The following is a 26,100-nucleotide window of genomic DNA, read 5'->3' on the forward strand; positions in this document are numbered from 1 at the left end:
TAATAAAATCTGTTTATTTATATAAAAAAAAAAGTAGTGTCGATAGTTTTTGTTTGTGAGCATGTAGAATCAAACTAAAACAACTATGTGTTGTATCTCTCATGTATGAGGATGCACAAATATATACTGTGGAGGGCTTGGGGTTTACTTTTCAAATCACTAGTTGACTACATGCCATTTGTCATTTTTTTTTTCCTCATATATGAGTGCCCAAGAAGAGTATGATATTCTCTCTGTTGGATAGGTCCTCAAAATGGCTAAAGCGCTCCGGCAATTTGGCATGAAAAGAGCATTAGTTGTTCACTCAGAGGGCTTAGATGAAATGAGCCCCCTTGGTAAGATCCTTCTTTTTTCAAATGCTAAAAAATGCTTATTGCAAAGTTAGAGGTTGATATGCTCAATTCTCTCAGAGAGGTATAATTAAATTTCTTCTTAGTCAAAAATAAACTATTTGAATGCAGGACCAGGGTTAATCCTTGATGTTACTCCAGAGAAGATTGAGAAGTTCTCATTTGATCCCCGTAAGAATCTTGTCCCTAACTTTTAATTTGTTATGATTAGTTGCTATGTGTCAATAGTTTCAAATGGAAAAAATATAATGTTCTTTCTGGACAGTGGAGTTTGGCATTGCTCGCTGCACTCTAGAAAGCTTGCGAGGTGGAGGTCCAAAGTACAACGCAGAGGTACTAAAGCGCGTATTTTCAGGGGAGAAAGGGCCCATTGCTGATGCCCTTGTAAGTACTTTGGCAATTTAGTGCCTGCTTGGTTTTGAGTTTGAGAGCTTGAAAAGTACTTTCAACAGTTTCTCTTATAAAAAAAAGTACTTTCAACAGTTTAAAAGCTCTTTTAAAGAAAAAAAATGATATGTTTGGTAAATTTATAAAAAGTGTTTTAAACACCTAGAAAAGCAAAAGCTCCAAATTGAAGTTTTTGTTGAAAAGTACTTCTAGAGAAAATACTGAAAACTAGCGTAACAACTTTAAAAGTACTTTAGGCGTAGGTTTACCAAGCGGTAAACAACTTTTTAATAATAAAACTTTTTAATAAAGCTCTACAATTCAAAGCTCTATTACCTATATCAATCCCAAACAGGCACTTAACTCATAAGGATGCTAATTTCTTAAGTTATTACTTGTGAATGAGAAATCTAATTGTCAACAAAAAAATTAATCAGGTATTAAATGCGGCAGCAGCTTTATTGGTCAGTGGCAATGTTAACACCTTGGGTGAAGGAGTAGCTTTGGCTCGTGAAACACAAGAATCTGGAAAAGCTCTTGAGAAGCTTGATTTGTGGATAGATATTTCCAATGCAAGTAAAACCTGTTTCTAAAGTTAAAAGCTTCATACTAATCATTTTCCTTGGAAGAGAACTTGGAGATTCAAGGTTCCTCCCAAGATCGCTTTCTTTGGTTGGATTGTGTCCCTTGGTAAAATTCTCACCATTGACAATCTGACGAAACTTGATCTTATCATTATGGATTGATGTTATTTATGTAAGAAAAATGGGGAAATGGTGGAACATTTATTGCTACATCGCGAGGTGGCCAGTTATTATGTTTTTTCTGTGGGATTTTATTCTCAGTCGAACTGGTTTGCCATGGGTTATGCCTGAAAGGCTAGTGTATAATTTTTAGTGTTAGAGAGGTCTTCGGGGTAACATTCATATTGCTGCTATATGGAAAATGATTCCTCATTGTATGATGTGGTGCCTCTAAATGGAGAGAAATGGTAGGTGTTTTGAAAACCGGGAGTGTCCCTTGGACGAGTTGAAGAGTTACTTCTTCAACACTATTTTCTTGGGCTTCTGTCATTGATTGTAAATAGGGCTAATTTTCATAATTTGCTTATATCCATTTCTAGTTATTTGCCGGTAGGCAGTACTTGAGGAATGCCTCTTTTCAATCGATAGAACTTTAGTAGAGCTTTATGCTTCAGGTAAAAACTTAAGGAGAGATTATTCTAGAGGATTTCCTCAAAGATGTAAGAGCTCTGCGGTATTTTTATTTTTTGAAATGGTTGATTTATTTTACACTGCAAACTCTATCACTTTCAAACGAGGAATGATCCTTGGGCTGGATAATTATCAGCCAACCTGTTAGGCTGTTAATACTGCCAGATACCTAAGTTTGTGGCAGAGATCATTCATCGTATAAGGAGTGGATCTATCTGCATGCCGTAAGGAAGTGGTCCTAGGACAGAAAAAAAAAAAAAAAAAAAAAAAAAAGGTTCATAGGCCAGACTACATGTGTAATAACAGTAAAATTATACAATAAAACCTTGATGCTTAAATGTTTGAGGTAATGGAATGAAATACATTCTCAGAGTTTACACAACTCCGCTGAGGATTCTTTTTACCTACTAATTTAAGATATTTTTTTATTAGTCATTATTCACTACTCCACACTCCACATCCTATGAAAAACATCCCTAAACTCTAGGAAAAAAAAAAAAAAAGCTATAGATGTGGGTTGTGAAAGTGACTAGTGGCTTATGTATTGAATTTCTCTTGATTTAAATAGCAAATTGAGTTCACGCTCTATTCCATTCCTCAATATGGTTATTGGGGAGCCACTGATCTAAGTTGCAAAATGATTTTCTCTAAGGTCAGAAATGCAAATCAAATTGGACACCTAAAAACTCTTACATCTGATTTCATGCAGTTCCTGCAGCCGAAATAGTTGCAGCTAGCAGCATTGAAAGCCCGTTAAAGAATTTCTTCTAACAATGCTATTTTAAAATGGAAAGAAAAGTTAATCTAACCTTTTGAATAAATTAATATTTGATAATTTTAACTTCCCTCCATAAGGAGATCATTATCTTGCATGGCTGTTCAAAAGCATCACCAAAACTTTTGTTCTTATCAACCCAATCAATGGGTTACAGCTTTTACCTATTAAGAAAAGAAATTGGATTACAACCCCATGGCTCCAAATCTAAACCATCACCCATTTTCCATCACTCCTACGTCATCTGGGAATGATTTATTTTCACTTGGATGCAAAAATGGCTTCTAAATCTTTGTCCAGCTCTCTTTGTTTTGACTTGAAATCAGAAGATGAATTTACAGATGAGCTCCCACTACTTTTATTGCCCCAAAATCGATTCCATCTTGTACGACTGGTTGAGGGATCATTTGGAGCCCTACTCTCTTCTTTACTAAAGCTAGCCTTGGCCAGTTCTTTAAGTTGGTTCGACCGTGATTTATCTGTTGTGCTTAAACCCCTACTCCCAGAATTCCTGGAACTTTCTACTGAAGAACCCGTGACCACATTCTGTCGGAGCCTGCTTTCCAGTTTTTTGATCAACTTCTGTGGAATGAACAGCAGGAGAAATCCGATCAAAGCTATTTTCATACCCCTTGAGAAAAAGTTGTCAGCATTGTCTAGCCGTTTTGTCTGTCTGTACAAAGCATACCATTCATTCATCATTTGTGGTATATATCCAAGTAGAAAAAGTATAAGCATGAAGACCCCAGCTAAGGTCTCATCCCTGTCTGATAACTTCTTCTCCATGAGAACCAAGAAAGTAGCAAATAAACATACTTCACTGGAAACTGAGATGATCTCAATCAACTGAACCTTTTTCTTAATAAATGGCTTCTTAAGAACAAGGAAGAAGAGCTGAAAAGAAGTGATGCACAATAAGGTTATTGTCGGAGTCTTAGAAGACCGGTCACCCTTATAGGCACCGGCAAAAATCCCTAGTGAAACTCGTCTCATGGACTCAAGCAGAGTGTAGTATATCCTCAGTATTCCAAACAGCTTCTGAATCAAAGGCGCTTCTGCATCTTCAGTTTCATCATCAGAGGCAATGATTTGATCGCCATGCATGCTGGGATTGCTCCCTGAAATCTGTGACAGCATGTATTTTGGGGGGCCTCGTAGATCTTCAAATAGAGGGCCTAACTTGATTAGGTAATCAGAGTTGGGTTGGTTTTTCCATGTCCACTGGCCTCTTTTACCAGGACCCAAAGTTACTCTGACTATGTGTTGATACCAATGAAATCTCCGGCCTTCTTGATGTATTTCCTTGTATTGAAGTAGCTTCCCAAAAGTAATGCCTACAGAGAGGAACAAGAACAACGCCAGCAGCAGAAAAAGCATGGCTCCAAGAAGCAGTATGCCAAACATAATGCCCAATGCCGTTCCTCCTAAATCCACAAAAGCGAGACAAGATCAAACGCAAAGATTTGTAGTTAAAGTTTCATAAAGCATGAAAACTGATGGTGAAGAGGATGTAAAGAAGCAACAAATCTGGGTTTTGCCCCGATACATTCTATTGTTACCCTGCAATGACATCGTCAGATAATTATGCTATGATGGCTGCATATCATACACAGGGATGTGATTTAAGTTAGTGTTGAAATTCTTAATATTGGAGGAAATTGGACAGCATAATATGTCTTGTTCTAACCTATATAATAGTGATTAACTCCATAAAACTTACGTGCACAACAAAGGAACATAGTTCACAATTCCATCACCTCTTTGGAAAGTAGGGTAGAAAAAAGATGACTTAATTAACAAGAAAAAAAATTTAGCTAATTCTCTTGCATATCATGACAGCATTGGAAATTCTTTGATCAAAGAATTCAAGTATAAGAAAAGAGTTGAAAGATAGTAATATGGGTTTTTTCATGCTTTCTTTTGCACTGATGAAACAGTTAAAGCAGCATGCTTATCTTTGGAACCTTAGTCTTTGCTTGATAGATGCATAGGTAAGGATTCATATGTGACAAAGAAGAAAAACATTAAATTTACCTCTGATTAGAGTAACAGAGGCCGCACAAATACAAGGTACTGCAAGAATTATCAGAAATATTTCAAATCTTGCGAGTGCGAGTGCTCCATAACTCTGCTTTCCAGAGTTCTTTTTCCTGAATTTTAGGATGACAAGGAGTAAAGCATGCAGCAGTATCAAACTGCCACCAATTGTGGCTAACCAGAACATGCTTCTACCAAAATCCCTCCACCTACGCAAAAGAGTCACAAAAGTAAGTGTCTGTAGCAGTTTAACCTTAAGGATTCCCAACCAATAAAGTTATAAGAAGATAAATAATATGGCATTAAATATTTATCCTTCAGGATTTATCAATAAATTGATAATGAAAAACATCAGTAGATTAATGTTTCATTGCACCTATAGAAAATGGTACAACTCAATGATTTGAGTTCCAAATTGTACATGCCCAGAAAAATCTTTTCTTTCTTCTTTTTAATTCAACATGAATAAATAAACAAAAACCAAAACCTTCAGTTGACACATTCCTTTATCACTGCCCTAGTTTTTCTCCTTTATTTACCAACTCAATATTGAATACTTTCAACCACTTGTTTTGTCTCATAAATTCATAAACAAGTTCATGGACTAGAAAACAAGGGTCCTCATAACCTACCCATTTAAAATATGTGGATCCAAAATATATTCTGCTTTGGGTTCGCTGTTTTGGCTCTGCAGCAATACAAAGGATTCTATCATCAAACTTATTCGTCATCCGATCATAGGAATCAAAGGCAGTAATGGGGAAAAGTACAGTTTCGGACCTCAAAATATGATCTGTATTCCATGGGAGTTAGTGGCAACCCATATATTGAAGCATTCCTACCCAAAATCTCTTCTTTCCATTTCACATTCTGAAAGGTTCCTGAATAATGAACTTCATACATGGAGGATATTGGGTTGTCAGGGGAACTTGAACCCACTATGACTGGCTGAGTGTGCCCAGTTTCCCACGGAAGACTCAAGTATGGAATGCTCCATTGTAAACCCCTTGCAAATTCATCATACTCAACCGGCAATGTCACTGCCAGCCATCTAGACAAAGCGAAAACCTGAATATGGCAAGCAATTCTCTGAATGAACAAGAAAAGGAGAATGCCAATTAGATTTACAATGATGTTGGCATAATTCACAAATTTAGGTAAGTTATTATCAGTTATTCTAAATGATAATAGGCTAAACCAATCTACCCACCACAACCTTTTTTTTTTTTTTGATAAGTGATCTACCCACCACAACCTTAAGCAGATGTTCTTTCAGGTCCATTATGTTTTTCCCCTTTCTATGCAAAAAATATAATAACCCCATAGCCCACAAATCCCTACATATGAGAAGTCAAAAAAGATTATAGGTTGGATATCATACAAAAAGATTCCTTGTAGGATCAGAAAAAGATGAAGATGGTCTTGAAAGTGCCCCAATGGAGTGAAGGCTTGCAATTGAAACCATGAGCAGCCCAGAAGCAAAAGATGTCACCAAAAAAGAAGCAATTGCAAGCTCAGAAATCACTGAAGATATTACAGGTACAGAATCTGTAATATACATTTCAGTACCTTAAATCAGTAAATAACTAGAAAAATCAAAGGTAGGAGTGTCCTCCGGGACTTAGATTTCATAGTAGAATTAAGATGATGCAAGAGAAAAAAGTAAGAATCCTTACAGTGCCTTACTTGTAGAACATTGGAAGCTAGATTTCCGTTTCCAGCAACATCCCTGGTTACGTTTTCAGGAACACTGACAGATACAATATCATGGTCTGCATGTATCTCTATGATATATATGGCTCTACTTATCTCATGAAAGCTGAAAAAGGGTAATAATTATTATTGTAAAGGAGTTAAGAGGACAAATATGTACGAGTAAATGCATTGGCCTTACTAATTGAAATACTGATTCCCATCAACAACTCAAAAAAATGAAGAAAGGTAGCTCATTATCATAGAGTTCCTAATTTGCATGAGTGCTTTATAAACGTCCAGATGTGTATGCTTTTGTATAAGTTAACATATATAGACAGAGAAACACAGGTAAAAAGAAATAACTTGCCTCTGCAAATGCCCTCCATTGATTGATATTTCAGAAGCATTAAAGCCAAATACAGGCTTCATGAACTTTATCAACATTGGTATGCTGGGTTCTTTTGTCCTCATATTAAATGAGGTACTCAATCTCACAGCTGGCCTCAGAGAATCTGGAGGTCACGTGTATATCTATGTCAGGAGGTAATAACCCAATCTTAAAAATTGAAATCCACCCGTAAAGCTTTACTGACTGCGTAGAACAAATGTTTTTATGTTCGAAGAGTTAAGCAAAGAATATAGAAACTTAATTTTTACTTCACAAACAGATGATATCTAATCTTCAAATTGTAAACTAATATAGAACATACCATACAAGAATGTTACTGGTGCAATTGGAGAAACTGGAGTACTTTGTCTGCTTATTATGGAGTTTGAATCAATGCTTAGAGTGACTATAGCTATGCCAGATAGATTTGCGACCTGAAAGGATAGAGTGAAAATGAGGCAAGCACAAAAACGTATGAGAATAGATAGGCACTTAAAAATACACATGCAATTCAAGAACATTAAGGGCCTGTTTGGTTAGCCCTGGAACTTGATAGCTTCATTGGTATTTCAGATTGTCTCCTACTAACAATTCAACAGTATTAGTGGGGATTTCAAGATATGCCAACCATCAAGATAAGAATTCTGAACACAGCAGTTTTTTGGAATTGATCAACTTTTCCTTATAATTAATGGTTGCTACCTTTGTAAGTGTCAGCATTCAAGATGAAGCAGTAGTGCAGTACACATTTATCGCACAAAATATAAATGAAACACTTTAAATTCATATAACAATCAAACAGGCTTTAAAAGTATGGACCAACATCGGTTATCTGGATGTAAAAAACATAAAAAGAAGAAAGAAGATTGCATGAGCCAGCTGACCAGAAAGCCAAATCTGCGATTCCCAAGGTTTTTCCCACTAATGGGAAGAAGTGTGCCCTGACTTGTTTGGAGAGAATTGACAATTTCTGCAGATGAGTTGAGAACAGGCACTGAAAAATACAGATATACTCTCAGTTTATTATATTTGTTAGTTGCCTGGACCAGTCTAGTTTTGCCATTAAGTTGAAGTAGCCTTTCAAGAATGCCAGTCCTCAGGTTGACAAACACGCTTCTTCTATCTGTAGAATAAAACCATCATGAACAGTGAAAGCAAAGAACAGATTGGCAAGACAAAGAAAATCCTATTAATAGAATGTATGAGAGAAAACCCATACAGACGAAAATCTAAGTTCAGAAAAAGATTTGAGTCTACAATAAACACTTTCAACCCAACAATTGGCAAAAGTTATTTAAAATAAAGTTATTTAAAATAGCCGAGATTTTTTGGAAAGCATAAAAATCTGCAGATGATTCTAAATATAAAATAGAAATATTTTATGCAGATAGGGATTAGCTATTTTGGCAGTCTAGATCATTCATTTCACTATGAGAAAAGTTGTCAGGAATTGAAGAGCAAGGTATCGATTAGATGGAAATAGGAATGACTATGACTATATGCATAAAAAAAAAGAGTTATATTGTGAAAATCAAAACAATATATACTATAACAATCCGTGGAATGAACATTAGACTCACCAAAATGCACATAGAAACTTGAATTTGTTGTTCTTGTAAACTTATTCCCAGCACTGTCAGTACAGAAATTCTTATCCATTACCAATATCACTCGCCCATACTGACTGGCAGATGATAAACCGACAAGGACAGAATACTTGAGGTTTGGCTGCAAAATGATGAGCGAGGATGGTATAACTTGGCCAGCACCATAAACCAGAAGCTGTAAAGAGATTTACAAGAAAGAAGAACTTATAAGAATTTGGTTTATTATTCAGTGAACTAGTAATATAACCTAAATTATGGTATTCACTTTACATATGTACTCTGATTGATAAAAGAAAAAACACGACATTTGTCAGTGATTCAAAACTTAAAAGAAATATGACTATATGATATTATATCATACATTGACAGGTGTGTAAAACACATTCCAAACAATATTATTATAAAAGATTCATTTTAGAAAAAATATGAAAATATATCATTGATGAGGCAGATAACCCAAAACTACTGTTTGTGTCAAATGGGACCAACTACATTAGAGAGAACTCTATTTTATCTTCTCAAAATAACAGAGTCATACTTCAATAACAGAAAGGTTTAGAAGTCGTCAACCACAGAACGACCATTCCGAAATATTGTAATAATCCTAAAACCAGAAAGAAAAGTAAGATTTATTTAAATACTTTGTTGGCCACCAACTCACATTGCAGGCTTTCACAGAAGAACATTCAAAACCTCCTCCACCAGTACAGGGTTCACTGAAAGATATATTTACAGAAACATTTAGAGCATTTGTGAAAGGTGTTAAGGCTGTGATATATGCTGTAGGTGGAACTGTATCTGCAAAATTGAGGTATAGTATAAATCAGCCAAGCGACAGTGAAAATATAAGCTGCATAATTGCTACAAAATCTTAATTTCTTTGTTTGAAACATAAATTCAATTTGGGGCTGAAAATCTCAAACCAAACTTCACTTCAAATAGGGTGTATTTGAACATAAAGAATAAAGCCAAGAACTTCAATTTACAATATCTTTGTAAGTAGGGATTTATGATGTGATACAAAATTGAGCCCATAAAACATAATCTATGTATCAAAAGAAGCCGATTCTATTTATAGTAAAGCTCATGGGAGTTAAATTATCATATGCTGAAAAACAGGGAGGCAAAACATTTCATAGCTACACGTTTCCACAAAGACATTATTGAGTTGATGCTAGTGACTTCCAAAGTAAAAGCCGTAACTCAATTTTGAATAAATAATTTGAAGAGAAGTAAAAAAAACTAGAAAAGGATAAAAGGAAGGTTCTCAACCAACAGTCCAGCTATAGTTAGCACAGCCAACTCCTCCAGACCGATTGGTGCAAACCTCAAATGTATGATTTCCGTCCTGCAAGCCTGCATAAAAAATCCTCCTAGCTTCACAATCTGAAGCAATGCCATCATCCAGCTGCATCAACAAAGTTTATTGACCCATAATTTTTTGGAAAAGGGCAAATACATATCAGCGAAAAAAAAATCCAAAGTCAATCCAATAAATAAGACCCTGATTGGGGGGGGGGGGGGGGGGGGGGGGGGTGTTGGGGGTGGTGGGGGGAGGAAGAGAACTCACGCAAGCATGCACATTCATTTGCAGACACGCACAAAGCAAAATCTTATTCCAGCTATGTGCATAAGAAAGAATATGACCACATAGCAAGTGTTGTAATTGTCCATTGTAATTTCAAATAGTTCTCCTTGGTAGTAAGCTCATTACAACCATAGAGCATGAAAAAGAGGTCCTATTTAGTTGAAGTGAAGGAATAGTCTCAGAGCAAGTTCATGCTAACAATCATAACCTCTGTGAAATCCTTCGTGCCTCAAGAACCATGAAGCATGTAACTAAAAACAGTGGGAAAGAGAAAGTCACAAATCATAGAACCATAATCACGCGAGAGAGCGCACCCACAAACAGAGCCAAGAAGAAGTAGCTAAAAGCAATAATAGGAGTTTAATATACCTTACAACTGACGATACAATTTGCGCAAGTGCCATCCCCACCCATGAAAACTTCAAAGACAAATGTTGCTGAGTTGAGATGCGAGAATGCATTAGGAGCCTTCAAGAACTTCACAGTGACCCCTGAGTAATCACAGAGTGCTCTGAAACTCAAAAGATAAAGAACCCAGCACAGTGCCCATGAAAGCTTGAGCAAGCCCATTTGAGAGTAAACCCCAATAGATGTCGGAGACAATCTAGAGGCCAAAATCTATAGGCAAAAGAGGCACATTTGTAAGGTTTGTGTAAAGAGTGGAACAGTTGGAGCTGAGTGAGTATGGAAATGGCGGTGAGACTATAAAGTAAAAAGAGATTTAAGAGGATGGCCTTTTGGACTGTTCAGTGGCAGATGAAGCTTATGTTAAGGATAGTGTACATGAAATAATGCAAGACATGTCCACAGAAAGAGAGAGAGAGAGAGAGAGAGAGAGAGATGAACCTCAGAGTCTGAGACATAACATGAATAAGATATGAAACCAATCATAAGTATTAAGTTCTTCGGGAATATAAATTTTACTAAAGCTTAATGCATCTCCACGCTTCCACAGGGTGTGGGCAAGATTGATCATCACGTTGACATCTATTCATGTGATCGATGCCGGGATGGCATCTGAGGTAATTTCATTAAAATAGTTACATTTTTTTTTTTTTAAACTTACTTGAGATTTAACTTTATTTTATTTTATTTTATTTTTTGACTCATTAATCATATATTATGTTGAGGAATGGTTGTTTTAAATATTTTTCAAAATAAATAATTTCAAATAGCAAATTATTAACAAATGTGATCTCAAACAACGAACTCAATTGAAGCGTTAAACATACAATTACCCCATCACCAAATTAAAGACAATAGTTGAAAGAAAGAAAACAATAGATATTCTCTTTACATGCATGTCCGAATTAGATTGTCTAATTATGAAGAGAGACAAACATATCATGTAAGTCCTACAACATTTAATATTGTTCGTATAATATTTTTGAACAACATAAATCCCATATACCACTTAGGACTGGTTTGGGATGAGATAAGATGATTTTATATTAAAGTTGAAAAAAATATTATTAGAATATTAATTTTTAATATTATTATTATTTTGAAATTTGAAAAATTAAATTGTTTATTATATTTTATGTAGAAATTTAAAAAAATTATAATAATGAGATGAAATACTTTTTAAATCCAAACGAATGTCCATGACTCAATATTAGATTATTCAATTTAGTCAAAGATATTAGAGAGGGTTTGAATTGAGAATGGCAAATGGCAAATGTCACATCTTCATTCTCTTTGACACAGCTTATCCATGGGAAAGACATGTTTATGGTACATGTTTACGTTACTCCCTTTTTTTCTAGTCCATATGTTTCTTACTACAAGTTACATGACTTTGGATGACAACATAAGCGGCATATATAGGCAAGAAAAGGACAACAATATATAGAGCAAAACTTCGAATTTTCTTTTCCCTCTTTTTTTTTTTTTTTTTTTTCCCATCATAAATAGGAACTCTTTCTGGTCCTGAAAATTAATGATAAAGCCCTCAGATTGGACCCTCGATCGGTATTTAACAATTACCACTGCTCATTGGCAAGAAACATTTCCACGTGCATGGTCAGCTTCCAATGACAGCAGAACCATGTTGCCGTTTTCATATATGTTTTGTTTAATGTTATTTAGTATTGTTTTTTCTCTCAATTGTGTAGGAAAAATTCTTTTCATCAGTCACTATTCACAACTCTATACTCCACACCTTATAAAAAAACATCTTCATACCTTATGAAAAACCCTCCCACATCATAAGAAAAAAGTTATAGATATAGAGTGTGAGAGTGAATAATAACCGATGCATGTAAGTTAGTGTCCTCTAATTCGATCCAACGACCTCAGTTGTCCAGCTAATATTCATTTGTTACCCAATTAAGGTATCCTTTCTTGAAAAACATGTCAAGTCCTACATGGGATTGTAACCACAAAATAAAGTGATTTTATGGGACAAACACCGAAGGTTTAAGAATTTTATGTTTTCAAGTGTAATCTCAGCACGTTATAATAAGATCTTGCCGGTTATTTCAAGAGAGAAATTGGGCTGTTTTCAGTGTTGTAGATGAAAAGTCTAAAAAAAGAGCAGGGAAAGGCTTATCATAAAAAAGTTGGGCCGTAGGGACGTATTGTACGTAGTTTGAAATACACGAGGCAATGTTTCATTCATGTGAAGACAGTAAACCAATGTCCATTCCAATCTGGACAAAAACAAAGAGAACACGACAATACGTAAAGTCTCATTATTCTGTCGTTTTGGTTCAAAAAGATAAGAAGCTGTACCTGCAAATTCGTTCCCGTTCTTTACTGCTATGTAATGCCATTGACACCGCAGAGGAATGGTGTGATGGGTTTAAAGTACTTTAAACAGGGAGGGGACCAGCAAAGTTTCAGTAGTAAATGTACAGCTTCTATGAACAGAGAAAGTGTTGGTTGTCTCCAATGGTTTTACCCTTTAGGCCCCACCTAAGCATGGAAGAAAGGGAAGAGACAAAAAGAGTGATTGAAAATGAAAATCTATTATCTTTTTCATATACTGACAAATGCTGCAAAGATGGCTGTAACACAAAAGGGTCTTTGAAGCTCTACCGCATATTCACTATCCTTTCTATGCTCAGCCTATCTCCATCTCGTGTTTTAAGAAGAGAGGTCTTGTATGTGTTCCCCGATACCTAGTGGAAAATTAAGAATATCCTCTCTTATTATAGGTTTTCCTGAATTTGTTTGGTTTGAATTTGTAGAAACATGATGAATGATCTGTTTAGTTCAGTTTTAGGTAGTTGTTCAAACATGATTAGGATCTTCTAGAATTTATATATATAAATAATGTTAGATACAGTCATGGATTGTGCAAATGACGCACACTTCTTTTAAAAAAAAAAGAGTAAATATAAAATCCATGTAAAAAATTAATTTTTTAATAGTAGACTCCACTCTTTTTCAAAAGGAGTGTGTGGCGCTTGCACAACTCATGTTTGTATTTAGCATTACTCATGAACTTTTAGTTTAAAATGATAGAAAGATAGACACATAAAGTGAGTTTCACAACACTTATAACTACTCAGATCGGACAAAATTAAATAATCAATAAATGTTGTAAAATTAATTATGTCTTTCTTATACTTTAAACCCACCAAGAAGTGTAGGAAACAATGAGACTCTCCAATGCTTCCGTTGTTACCATATTGGTATGCAGTTTTCTAAGGAAAAAAAGCCCCCAGTGTCCGCCAATATATTAGTTCATTCCTTGTCATTGAAGTCCTTGCGGTGCCTGCTGCACATACTGGAAGGCAGCATAACTTTGATAGTCTGAATGCACCGACCATGTTAGTTCATTCCAGTCAATCCACGCAGTATTGATAACTCACCAATTTAGCTATATGATGCAGAACAGTTTTTATTTTTGCAATCATGTATAGAGATTGCATTTAGTTAGCAATCAAAAGCAAGCTCCATACTTGCAATCAATTATCAAACGCTTTGAAAATTCTCATGATGCTTAAAATATCATAATAGTTTCTATTACAAATACCAGTCAGCTTTGGTGTCTCAATGTCATTTTCATAGTACTGTTTTACTCTGCGTCAATCCTCAATTACCACTTGTATTCGGCGTATTTCACAGGTATAAACTCTCATCAATTACCAAACACTTACAATTTACATCCCCTTAAAAAAGGATTCAAGGTTAATAACCCTTCGGTTGGCAGTGTCACCACCTGGTTTCTTATTTGTTTAGAATCAAGATTTTTATTTTATTTTTTATTTTTTTTATGAGTAAAATTTTTTTAATCAAATACAATAGGTGAAACCCATGTACACAAGATGTATACAAAAGAAATGCTTAAATACATTCTAATACTAGAAAAACGAGGAATACAAAAAATTTCTAGAGTTCTTCTACATTGCATTCCCTATTATGAAAACACCTCTCATTCAATTCCAACCAAATGCACAAAGGAATCATCTTCCATGCAGCTGCCACTTGAGAGCAAGTATGAAGTCTAGTCCAACATGCGAGTAAGGTTGCGTTCGGGTAGTGAGGTGATATCAGATATTCTATGAATAGTAATGGAAAAATAATGATAAAATATTGAATCGTAATGAATAGTAATAAAAAGTAGTGAAAAATAAGTGAAAAATAATGATAAAATAATGAATAGTAGCAGAGTGTTCTGACTACCCAGACAGAGCCTAAATCTACCACTGATTTTGGTATAACCCAAGTCAGTCCAGATCGTAAACACACCATCCCATAACACTTTAGCCACATCATAATGCAGAAGTACATGATCCACTGATTCTGCAGCTTTCTTGCACATGAAGCACCACTCTATAACAATTATTCCACTCTTTCTCAAATTTTCAATTGTTTTGAATATTCTCAGTTGTTGTTGTCCATACAAATAAACCAACCTTTGACGGAACTTGAGCCTTCCAAATACTCTTCCAAGGAAAAGAAATGTAATGCTGACCAGACAACATCTTATAATATGATTTAACAAAAAACTTTTTCGACGCTGTATATCTCTAGTACATTTGATCCCTCTCATGTCGTTTAATATCTACTGAATACGACAATCTGAAAAAATCAATAACCTCCTCAATTTTCCAATCCTGGACAGGTATAAAAAATCTAACATCCCAATGCACCTCTCCATTAGAGTAACACATCAACTCTGAGATTGAGGCCTACTGATTAATAGCCAACTTGAAACAACCAGAAAAGCTCTCAACAGTGCATTCTCACTACACCAAACATCAAACCAAAAGCAAACTCTTGAACCATCACCTACCACAAATTTGACTTATTTCACAAAATTATCCCATCATTTTCTAATAAATTTCCATAAACTCACACCATAAATCCCCCTACTCTCTTTAGTGCACTATCCCTCTCAATCACTCCCATACTTCTGAACAATCACCCCCTTTCACAACGTTTTCCCTTTCCGATGATATCTCCACAACCACTTCCCCAATGCCGCCTTATTAAAACTACACAAATTATGAACCCCTAAGCCTCCATCAGCAATTGGACAACAAACTTTTTTCCAGGTTACTAAAGGAATCTCATTCTCCTCTCCTAAATCATCCCACAAAAAAGCATTATACAACTTTTCAATACGATTAGCCACTTCAACTAGTAAAGGAAATAATGAAAGAAAGTAAGTTGGGATATTAGAAAGAGTACTCTTTATAAGGGTGATTCTACCCCCTTTTGATAAATATAACATTTTCCATGCCACCAACATTTTCTCAGTCTTCTCAACTACCTCATCTCAAATATACTTTGCCTTGAACAACATCCCCAGTAGGAGACCCAAATATTTCATGGGCAAATAAGCAACTCTACACCCCAATAATTCAACTAATATTATGTACATCCCCCACTGGGACCATCTATGATTTACCCAAGTTCAACTTTAGCTCGGATATGGCTTGAAAACAAAACAAGATAGCCCTTAAAGCTTGAATTTGTTCCTTAACAACATCACAAAAAATAAGAGTATCATCAGCAAAAAGTAAATGTGATATAGAAATGAAGCCATTATTAGTAGATCCCACCGAGAAACCTAATGTAAAACCTCCTCCTACCACAGTCTCCACCATATGGCTCAAAGCCTCCATAACAAGAACAAAAAAAAAAAAAAAAATGGAGATAACGGATCCTCTGACTCAATTCTACATAACTCTGAAAATAACCACAAGGCTACCCATTAACTAAAACTGAAAACCGAGCAGTCGAAATATAATGTCTGACCCAACCACACCACCTGTCACCAAAACCACATCTCTTCTAAGCATGTAGAAGAGAAAATCACAGTATACGTGATCATACGTATTTTCCATGTCTAGCTTACAAAGAACCTCTGGAACACCTTCTCGCATTCGACTATCTAAACACTCATTCGCAATCAGCACAAAATCAATGATTTGTCGGCTTCTAACAAATGCATTTTGGGGTTTACAAAATAATCTTATCCATCACCTTGCTCATTCGATCTACCAAAACCTTCGAAATTATCTTATAAATTTCATCTACCAAAATAATAGGACAGAAATCCTTCAACTCAGAAGTACTCACTCTCTTAGGGATTAGAGCAATAAATGTGGCATTCATCGACTTTTCAAACTTTTGAAAATCATAAAATTCTTGTAGAACCCACGTCACCTTCTCTCGCACAATCTCCCAACAATCTTGAAAAAAAGTCATAGAAAACCCATCTGGGCCAAGAGCTTTGTCTCTTCTCATCCCATATACCACCCAATGCACCTCAAGCTTATCAAACGACCTCTCTAGTCATCTTGATGTAAAAGAATCTACAGCCTCAAAATTCCAGCCATCAATTTTAGGTCTCCAATCCGCTGTCTCAGTTAGGAGAGTACTATAAAAATGCACAACATGATCTTGAATCTCATCAAGTGTAGACAACACATTATTATCAGCTTTAATCATCTCAATAACATTATTGCGCCTATGAGAGCTAGCCATTTTATGAAAGAAACTAGTGCACTTATCCACTCTTTAAGCCATAGAACTCTCAATATTTGTCTCCAAGATATTTCTTTTTGATAAGCAATATATACCTCTTGGAGATAAGAGCTTTAACCACTTGGCCATCAAATCATGGGTTGTTTGTCTCCAAGATATTTCTTCCATCAAAAGTACCCTCTCAAGTTCTAACACCACTTCTTTCTTTCTTAACAAAGACTCCTCACTTTCTCCTTCAACCTCCAAGGTATGTAGCTCCACCCAAAGAGATTTTTTCTGTTGCTCTACATTCCAAAAAACTTCCTTGTTCCACTTCTTCAAATCAGCCTTCAAAGCTCTAAGTTTACTTGCCAAAACAAAGCTAGGAGTCCCCACAAATTGATAAAAGTGCCACCAGCTTTTCACCTTGTCTACAAACCCCCAACTTCAAGCCACATATTCTTAAACTTAAAATAATGTTTACCCTCATGAATACCTCTACAATCAAGTAAAATGGAAAAGTGATCAGAACATACCCTTGGCAATCTTTTTTGACATAACTCCGGATAATGAGTCCCCCAAGAAGAAGAGACTAAGGTTAGGTTTGGATAGTGAGTTGAGATGAAAGTTGAAAATTGAATAAAATATTGTTAGAATATTATTTTTTAATAATATTATTATTTTTTAATAATATTATTATTTTGAGATTTAAAAAAATTTAATTGTTTATTATATTTTATGTAAAAATTTGTGAAAATTGTAATGATGAGATGAGATGAGATGGGTTAAGATTAACTCTCAATCCAAACCGAGCCTAAGAATCTATCCAGCCTTGAACCTCCTCTATAATTAGACCATGTATATTCTCCCCCCCCCCAAAGGCAGATCCAACAATTCCAAATCAAATATCAACTGAAAAAATCCCCCATGGCTGAAGACAGAAGAATTACCCGTCCTCTCACTTGGATAACGAATTATATTAAAATCCCCACATATGCACAAGGCAAATCCCACAAATAGTACAATCTCGACAATTCATCCCACAACAAATATCTATCCTGATCCCTATTTGGCCCATAAACACTTGCAAATGCCCATTTCCACCCATCTTCTATATTTTTTAAAACACAAACCATTGAGAAAACACCAACACAATCCTCCACCATCTCAACAACTCTCATATCCCACATCACCAATACACCACCTGACGAAGAGCTAAGTAGGTCCAACCAACATATGAACATCTCCGCAAGCTAAGAATGATACTTCTATCAATAAAATTCAATTTGGTTTCTTGGAGGCCAACATCAAGCTTCCAACTACGAATGAGAGATCTAATGTGAAGACGTTTATTAACGTCATTGATTCCCCTTACATTCCAAGACACGATTTTAGGCTTCATTAATTGAAGAGGAATCACTCCCTTTTGATCTGTCCCTCCCCATAGTTCCTTCCTTATTATCATAGTTAATAGATCACTGCAAGCATTTTAACTCTCTCCTTCCTCACAACTGACTTCATGGCCGTGGATCGACAAGCTTCTATGGCTACTAGGAGAGCCTTAAATTGTTCTTCATACCCTTCACATGATAATCCCATACAAACTTGTATCTCCTCCACTTTTTTTAACACCTAATCTGAGATTTTCTTGGAAGCAATCTGAGGGGGAAGCATCCGTAAAGGCATCGGACTACCCAACTCCTCCTTAACACTAGCTAGTTCAACTTCATCCATCTGTATATTAGAACCCAACCTCTTATTCTCAAATAAATTGCCCCATTGTAAAGTCTCATCCATATCATTCAAACCAGTCTCAGTTCTTCCTCAAAATCTGCACCTAACTCCCAACGTCCACTCCCCTCGATAGCCAAGAATTGCTTGTCTACCAGATTTATCTCGTTACCTATAGAGTCCAAAACCTCTGCACAACCTTTAGATTTCTTTATGATTTCCCCCTCCTCATTTTCCGGTGCTTGAGGCACTACCACAACGCCACCAAAAACTTCGAATGTACCTGTCAAACTTTTCTATGCCAGAACTAGGACCGTCGACTCGAGTATCGACACTGATACAGATAGATGCGGTAACCTTATCCGAAATTTCTAAAATATCGAAAATCCTCATTTTTCCTTCCAAACCATTACTGGGCTTCTACTTGGGCCTGGCCTAGTCTCTTTATTCTTTCCCTTCAGCTCTTCACTTTCCAAACCACCCACTACGTAGCCCAGCCCACTCCCCTTCTCATTAACAACTTTTTTTCCAGACTTAAAATAAAATGGGTCTAGATCTTCCTTACACAAGCCCAACTCGACCCACTCCAAAATACTCTCCACCTTGTTTTTTATATCCACCAGATAATCAAGCCCACCAATGATGACTTTCATCTTCCCTTAGCGACGTCGTGCTATGAGACTGTTCATCTCCTTTGAGGAAATGAACCGTCTTCTTCTCCAAGATAGATAGTGACTGCAATCTTCCATCCCTTCCGCTTGCCTCCCATATCTTCTCCAATCTTTGTTACGGTGGCTTCTTCAAAGCCTTCACATAAGATTCATTTCGCCCAACAGACACCATAGTAGAGGAACCAGGTTTTTCATGAGCTCTGTTTCTGTCGCCCGAAGCAAAGGAAGACGAAATTACTTCCTTCAACGTTACTCCAAACTTCCTCCAGCCCTCTCTCCCTTTGAACCTTCTGGCACAACAATCGGCCCCCGCCTCTTATCATGCCCAAACTCAGACACCGTCAGAAATCGACCAAAATTGTTCTGATTCCTCTGCTCTACCAAGACTTGATTCCCTTTCCTGCGAGTTATGAAAAACTCAGAAGAACCCCCTGAAGCTCCACATGTCCCCACCACTGAAGCTAACCAATCCATCATTGCAGCATCAATGGAAATAAACTTGACAACCCAACAACTACTCTCTTAATTCTCCACCACAGATCATTTTCACGCTTAAATTCAAATAATTTTTTATCAACAAGTAACTTCTAGCATGGCTCCATTTGAAAACCACTCCGCAGGACCACTAAACTACTGAACTTTAACCAGATAATCGTTATAAACTCCGGCGAAAGACATCAAGAAGAGACAAAGAAATGAAACTCGTTGAGAAAGAGAGATTTAGGAAAATATTTTCAACGAATACTCACACAGACATGTATATTGCTTGCACACGCAGGGGCAAGGAGAAGGGGAAGGAAGGAGGGGGAGAGGAAGAGACGCATGCTTACTTTTGGATGATAGAATTAGAACGCAAAAAAGAATAAATGTTAATTCTTCTTTCCATTGCTGCCACTTGCAAATCACAAACACTTGAAAAAGTTTCCATATATAGAGACGTCCTGCTTTTAACCCCAGAACCAGATTCATATGATCAAGATACCAGACTAAACTAACATAAAAAATAGATTTTGTGTGTGAAAGGTCAAAACAAATAATTCTGGTAGTGTGAGAAATGGATGAAAGAGAGAACATTAATGCTCTTACAAGTTGCCTATGTTCTAACCATTCTGGATGACTTCGGAAATGCAAATTTGTAAGGAAAACGACCAATATATATATATATATATACAAGGAACATTTGTATTTGATGAACATTGAGAAAAAGTGCACATCTATTTTTGCCTCTCCTACACTTGAAATTTTCATACAAAATGTTCTGCAACCACCTTTTAATTTCCTTTAGACAAGTAAAATGCTTCGATACCCATAAGAAAAAATATCCTTTTGGTTTTGAGCTCCCACCAGAACATAACTTAATCGAGAAGGAGTCATGCTCCACCAGATTTATTAAATTACCTGAAACAAGAACACCTGCAGCGATTGTTCCCTGTTATGCGAGATGATAATTTTTCCTGAAACACGTGTCTCACTGCACAGTCATGGCAGTAGGAGGGAAGAACCGCATGAGGAAGCTTGAGAGAGACCAAATGCAAATGACTCCAAGAACTTGGAGGACATTGAGAAGAGTACTCAGAGAGCTGTTTATTGCCAAGTTGTGTGAGGTCATCTCAGCTCCTCTAACTGTAAATGACAAGGCTGTCACCAGTTGTGCTGCTCTGTTCAGTTGGTGTAATCTATAAACCTGCCAAGCATAAAGAACCACTTTACTTTATAGGCTTCCGAATGTTTAATTAAAGATTTCATGCAGGTCATTCCCTAAACTCACTATCATAATTTTCATACGATTATATTGAACCACCAAAATAAAAATCAAAGCCTCTTGGTCAATATAAAAAGAGACATAATTACCCTACCTGAAGGAAAGCCGTAATACTTATCAGGGGGAAAAACGCATAATGCGAAAAAAAAAAAAATATTCTCTCAGTATGAGTCATGATTGCCCCACCTGAAAGATAATTGGAATGACAGCAGATGAAGGTGACTTCTTATATCTCGCATACTGCTCAAATGCAAACTGGACAACAATACCGACAAGGTATGGAGCAAGAGTAGCAGACGCTGCAGGGCCAGTCCACGGCCAGACCAAGCCCATTGTCACCATAGGAATGATTAGACTAAGCACTAGGGCAGCTACAGAAGAGATTCGCTGTCCTAGATGAGAAGCCAGGGTTCTGTCCATGGCTGTAGCAGAATCTGGCATGATAGGTCTCCTTAAGCGGTCAATTAGTAAAAGAAATACAGCAACTCCACAGTAGAAAAGAGCTTCAGTAAAGAACAGTATGAGGAAATCTGCAGATGGAGAACCAAGAGATTGTTAAGAGAACAAAACAATTTAATCCTGTCTATTTGGCTGTGTTTTCAGAAGACAAGTTTTATAACTGTCACCAAGAGCAATTTTTTTTTTTTTTTTTTTTTTTTTTTTTTACAAGGGAAATTTTATTGATAGGAAAAGGCATAGCCCAAGTACACAGGAAGTATACATCCAATATGCCTAAACAGAGATCAAAAAATTAAATATGATATTTCAATGGTTTTGATTTTCCTAACCGAAAACAAGAATCAGAAAACATCGTTTTGAACTTCTAGGAATTCAAAACAGGAACCAAGCAGCTCCTTAGATTCTTGAGCTAGATCACCGCAATAGGATTCAAAGATTAAAGTTAAAAAAGAAAAAGCCACATATCATATGAGCCAAAAAATTCTATCTGGATTCCATAAGGACAAGTCAAGTTTGAATTTCAGAAAATAAATTTCAGAAAATAGTAATTATCCAACCTTTAAACTCATAGGAGTTACATAAAATACAGATGATGTTTTGCCACTCCAGTCCATTTCAAGCACATCCTATATTGCATTTGAAACTTCTATAGCCAGTTTACATTATTTCAATCAGTTCCCATTCATTATCACTCTTTCCTTGTGGAAAGTTCTACTCTAACACTACCCCTCAGTCATACTCCAGATATATTTGAGGTATTCATCTCAGATGAATATCATCTGGATTCAGTTCCTCAGACACTACATAAACTTTTGAAACCCTAGGATCATCATATACACCTAAACCTAAAATAACTTGAAAGATCTTTAGCTATTATAACAGTCTTTCACCAGTAATCGCCTAGTATCATGTGTCCCACTGTTTCTAAGTTTGCAGCATCAACATTCACCTTCTACTGTACGGTGTCATAGAATTGACTGTACAGGTCATCCTAACTCCTAAGGTGTACCTATCAAGATCTATAACCCTGCCCCGGAAAGGAGGGGGGTGGGGGTGGGAAAGGAAACCTCCAGACCAACAAAGAATGTGGGCTTACCGGTCAACAAAGAGTCCTCAAATATAGTGGAGAGCATTCTGCGCAAATAAAGTGAGGGGAAAATGAAAGAGGCTACGAGGACAGATGGACCAATAAACCAGAGTAGGTTGTTCTGATTCTTCTGCGGGCTGGAAATAAGAACTTTGTCCTCTCCTTTATATGGACGGTTATAAAATGAGAGTAAACCGGGTTTTCCACCAGTTCCCTCGAAATGGATATATGAGCTGCTTGCAGGAGAAACATCTTCAGCAAGAGGACGATGATTTCCTAATGGATCTGGTTCGATCTCACTATGTTGTGTCTGTTCTTCAGAAATAGCAGTAGCACAGAGAAGATGTTGCCCCTTCGGGAACCTTCCATTTGACTTCAGCTTTCCACCTATGCACTGAAATGACTTGCCTACAAAAAACTTTCAGAGCAGTATTACTAATGTGGCACTTTTTACAGAATTAATCCATATAAAACCCTTGAGGCAAGAAGACTTGACCAAGAAACTTGATTTATATTAGACACATGAAAATGGCAGTTACAGTCAAATGAACCGTGTTACTGTAATTTAACTCAAAAGTTGCTAGGTGTGTAAGGGAAAAATATGGGCTGATCAGTTTGCAGCTTAAAGCAAATTGTAGAACTTCGAGAATTATCGAACAAACATGGAAGTTACCTTTAGCATATTTTAGCTGAAAATCATGTTTCCGAATCTCATAAAATCCTTCTGATAAGCTCAACTGAACATCAAAGTGAATAAGTTATATGGAGATAAATGTGTAAAGAAAGTGCTCTATGATATACACACATTAGATTAGATTGAACTGGAAAGAAAATAGCAAAGATTCTTCAACAAAGAAGAAACAGATTCTGACTGATAATAATATCCACAAAGCAGGAAGTAACACAATTTTTAATATCGTACAGTCACTAATTACAATATTAGCAAGCGACAAACAGCAGAAAAAATAGATGAAACAAATTATCTCGCTCGTGTTTCAAGTGATGCAAACAAAGCAATGATTTATAATAAATAAAAGAGAGATGGCACACAATGAATCTTACTCCAATACTAGGTCAGCAACACAATCCTCTAGCTTATCAGAAGCTATGCCTTAAATGTAAGTTTGAATGCTGAAGTCCTTAATATCAAACCTTTCCCCCCAGTAATCGGTATAACTTATAAGGTTTGGTAGGTTTGAATGTAACAGACATCACGAGAAAGCAGATTACACATCACATTAGTCATATTAACCATGCATTTTCTACGACAGACAACATGTACCATAACATAGGGTAGAGGCATCTAAGTTGAGCAATGGCTGCCCAGTAGGTCAAATGGCAAATTTTACTTAACCAGTACTATCTAACCCTTCACTACTTTCTACCCTAACATTTCTCCAATCGATAGGTAATAAAGTAGCATTGAGAATCGAACTCACCAGCAAAAACAAAACTTTTTAGCAATTGAAAACCCTAAAAACAGATAAACATAACAAGGCCCAAAAATTTGCTTAAAAATTAGAAGAAGTAAGAAGTACATGTTCCACAGTAACCAAACATGACTAAAATCATACCCGGGAACTTCTCCTCGATTGTAAAGGAGAAGAAACAGAAGCGACCAAACAAGAAAACGAAGAGCCAATTTTGACAGCCATATCCGAAAGCAATAAAAACCAGCAGAGTCTATCACAGGCTAAGCCACTCCATGCTGGTGAGGTTTTAAAGCAGACCCATTTGATTTAAAGGATGTTTATGAATAACCCATTTGGAAATTTTCCGAGAAAGGAAGGAAATGCTGTGAAAATTAAGGAATTCGGAGATTCTGCGGTGTGGATTTTGGAGTTTTAAGCAAGGAAAAGGAAGAGGGCGAGAGCGGCTGGTTTCTGTCTCTCTTGTAGGTTCAAGCGGATGAAGGTTTTGGACAAAGGAAAATTCTTGTTGCAGACTTGCAGTCCCCATTCGGGGATTGCAATTCAAGCCTAAATGAAACGACAGTGTTTCATTACTAAATGAAACACTGCGTTTCAACCATCACCCCATCGCTCTCCCCTCACCCCATCTCAGAACCAACTCATCGCATCCCCTCACCCCATCCTTCACCCAGAAAGCATACCCAGAGGATGCCGTCCCAATCGCCCTCCCCTCACCCCATCGCCGTCCCCGTCCCCGTCCCCGTCCCCGTCCCCGTCGCCCTCCCCTCACCACATCGCATGCTACGCCGTTGTCCCCTTCCTTAGAAAAGAGTAAATCCCTTCCTCCCCCTCGCCCTCGCCCCATCGCCCCATCTCCGTCGTCGTCCCCTTCCTCGAGGAACCAATTTGCCCTAGACATTTTTTCGGTTTTATTCGTATAACTGCAAGGTATAGCTGCAAGGTGGGACTGAAAGGTATAGCCATAAACATTTTTTCATATTTTTCGTGGTTTCCTTCTGGGTTGGTTCTGGAAAATTTGTATTTGGTAAGTGTCAATATATGGTAATTCGTGTTTGGTTCTGGAAAATCATAGATTATGCAGATGAAATGTACGAATAGTCACTTTGTAAATTTGTGAGGATGTTTTCAATACTTACGGTTTGAGTTATCTGGTTTGAATACATTTGTCTGGTTTGATAAATCTGGTTTGAATACATTTATCTGGTTTGATAAATCTGGGTTCCATATGGTAATTTCAGTGTATGTATTTGAATACATTTGTGAATTGCACCATTTATCAACATCAGTAGTTTTGTGGGCTTGGTACGAATTGCACCATGATCTGTCCTATCCATATGGAACTCATTTGTGAATCAGTTATCAACATCATGTTATTATTGATGATTTTGTGCAATCTACTTGTTTGTAAAAACATGTGAATGGGTTCCATTTGGTGCACTCTATGAATTGCAAGTGGTGTCCATAATGTGATTATTTCTTGTATTGCAAGTGGTGTCCGTAATCTGAAAAATCCATGAACAAACAAACACTCTGCTTTATATACGGCATTAGAAGCATCCCAACAGTCATAATCTTCAAGAATGGTGAGAAAAAAGATGCAGTTATAGGTGCTGTTCCGAAATCCACATTGACTCTTAGCTTCCAACAGTCATAATCTGCCTTGTAGTATTTATTTCGTTGCTTCTTAGCTTCTGATCTCTCAAGATTGGTGCATTCTGTTACCTTAATAGAATCTACTTTCAAATATACTTGTTTGAAATGGCTATTTTAGAGTTCTTATGTACAAGTCACTGCTGACTTATGTTTGCTTGTTGTAATGTCGGAGATCATTGCATGCATTACTTCAATATTATCTGCTGTAGGCATAACTCAGTTCAAGCATAACACAGTGCTGAAAACTGTTTCTGGTTTTGATATGCAATGTCTTCATCTTGTTTGGTTGATCGTTTTTCGAATTATGCTCCAAAATGTTTATGCGGAGAGATGACACGT

General features: G+C 36.6%; 4 protein-coding genes across 11 annotated transcripts in view; 2 read left to right on the plus strand and 2 right to left on the minus strand.

The window, feature by feature from the left end:
* The window catches only part of LOC121237169 (anthranilate phosphoribosyltransferase, chloroplastic-like), a 12,546-nt gene extending 10,848 nt beyond the window's left edge, over positions 1 to 1,698 (plus strand). For both annotated transcript variants that reach the window (XM_041133782.1, XM_041133783.1), the window contains exons 7-10: positions 245 to 335; positions 462 to 521; positions 616 to 734; positions 1,175 to 1,698. In XM_041133782.1, the coding sequence (XP_040989716.1) occupies positions 245 to 335; positions 462 to 521; positions 616 to 734; positions 1,175 to 1,330 (426 nt within the window). In that variant the 3' untranslated portion in view covers positions 1,331 to 1,698. The remainder of the gene's footprint in view (positions 1 to 244; positions 336 to 461; positions 522 to 615; positions 735 to 1,174) is intronic.
* Positions 1 to 4,402, plus strand: part of LOC121237168 (APO protein 3, mitochondrial) — a 25,733-nt gene extending 21,331 nt beyond the window's left edge. For both annotated transcript variants that reach the window (XM_041133780.1, XM_041133781.1), the window contains one exon: positions 4,340 to 4,402. The gene's annotated coding sequence lies outside the window, so the exon portion shown is untranslated. The remainder of the gene's footprint in view (positions 1 to 4,339) is intronic.
* On the minus strand, positions 2,751 to 10,938 carry LOC121237166. Of its 2 annotated transcripts, none has more exons than XM_041133775.1 (13): positions 10,411 to 10,938; positions 9,726 to 9,861; positions 9,115 to 9,251; positions 8,427 to 8,628; positions 7,731 to 7,969; positions 7,169 to 7,280; positions 6,826 to 6,970; positions 6,440 to 6,582; positions 6,145 to 6,311; positions 5,544 to 5,852; positions 5,396 to 5,451; positions 4,761 to 4,972; positions 2,751 to 4,150 (listed from the first exon to the last, which is right to left on the minus strand). In XM_041133775.1, the coding sequence occupies exons 1-13, from the start codon at positions 10,609 to 10,611 to the stop codon at positions 2,988 to 2,990; spliced, it is 3,222 nt and encodes a 1,073-aa protein (XP_040989709.1). In that variant the 5' UTR covers positions 10,612 to 10,938; the 3' UTR covers positions 2,751 to 2,987. The 2 variants fall into 2 exon arrangements, with proteins under 2 accessions (XP_040989709.1, XP_040989710.1); XM_041133776.1 differs by having other exon boundaries at positions 9,781 to 9,861; positions 10,411 to 10,471.
* Positions 10,939 to 13,478: 2,540 nt separating this feature from the next.
* On the minus strand, positions 13,479 to 24,621 carry LOC121236917. 5 transcript variants are annotated; one of them, XR_005934842.1, is made up of 6 exons: positions 24,250 to 24,621; positions 23,349 to 23,412; positions 22,685 to 23,083; positions 21,316 to 21,659; positions 20,766 to 21,051; positions 13,479 to 13,762 (listed from the first exon to the last, which is right to left on the minus strand). XR_005934842.1 is itself a non-coding variant. In XM_041133427.1 (5 exons), exons 1-5 carry the CDS (start codon positions 24,328 to 24,330, stop codon positions 20,836 to 20,838), a joined length of 1,104 nt encoding a protein of 367 aa, XP_040989361.1. In that variant the 5' UTR covers positions 24,331 to 24,620; the 3' UTR covers positions 20,500 to 20,835. The 5 variants fall into 5 exon arrangements, 1 of the variants encoding a protein (XP_040989361.1); XR_005934840.1 differs by having other exon boundaries at positions 13,479 to 13,774; XR_005934839.1 differs by lacking the exon at positions 13,479 to 13,762 and adding an exon at positions 13,919 to 14,494.
* Positions 24,622 to 26,100: the final 1,479 nt, after the last annotated feature.

Source organism: Juglans microcarpa x Juglans regia, chromosome 6S (assembly GCF_004785595.1).
Source record: "Juglans microcarpa x Juglans regia isolate MS1-56 chromosome 6S, Jm3101_v1.0, whole genome shotgun sequence".
Taxonomy (NCBI): domain Eukaryota; kingdom Viridiplantae; phylum Streptophyta; class Magnoliopsida; order Fagales; family Juglandaceae; genus Juglans; species Juglans microcarpa x Juglans regia.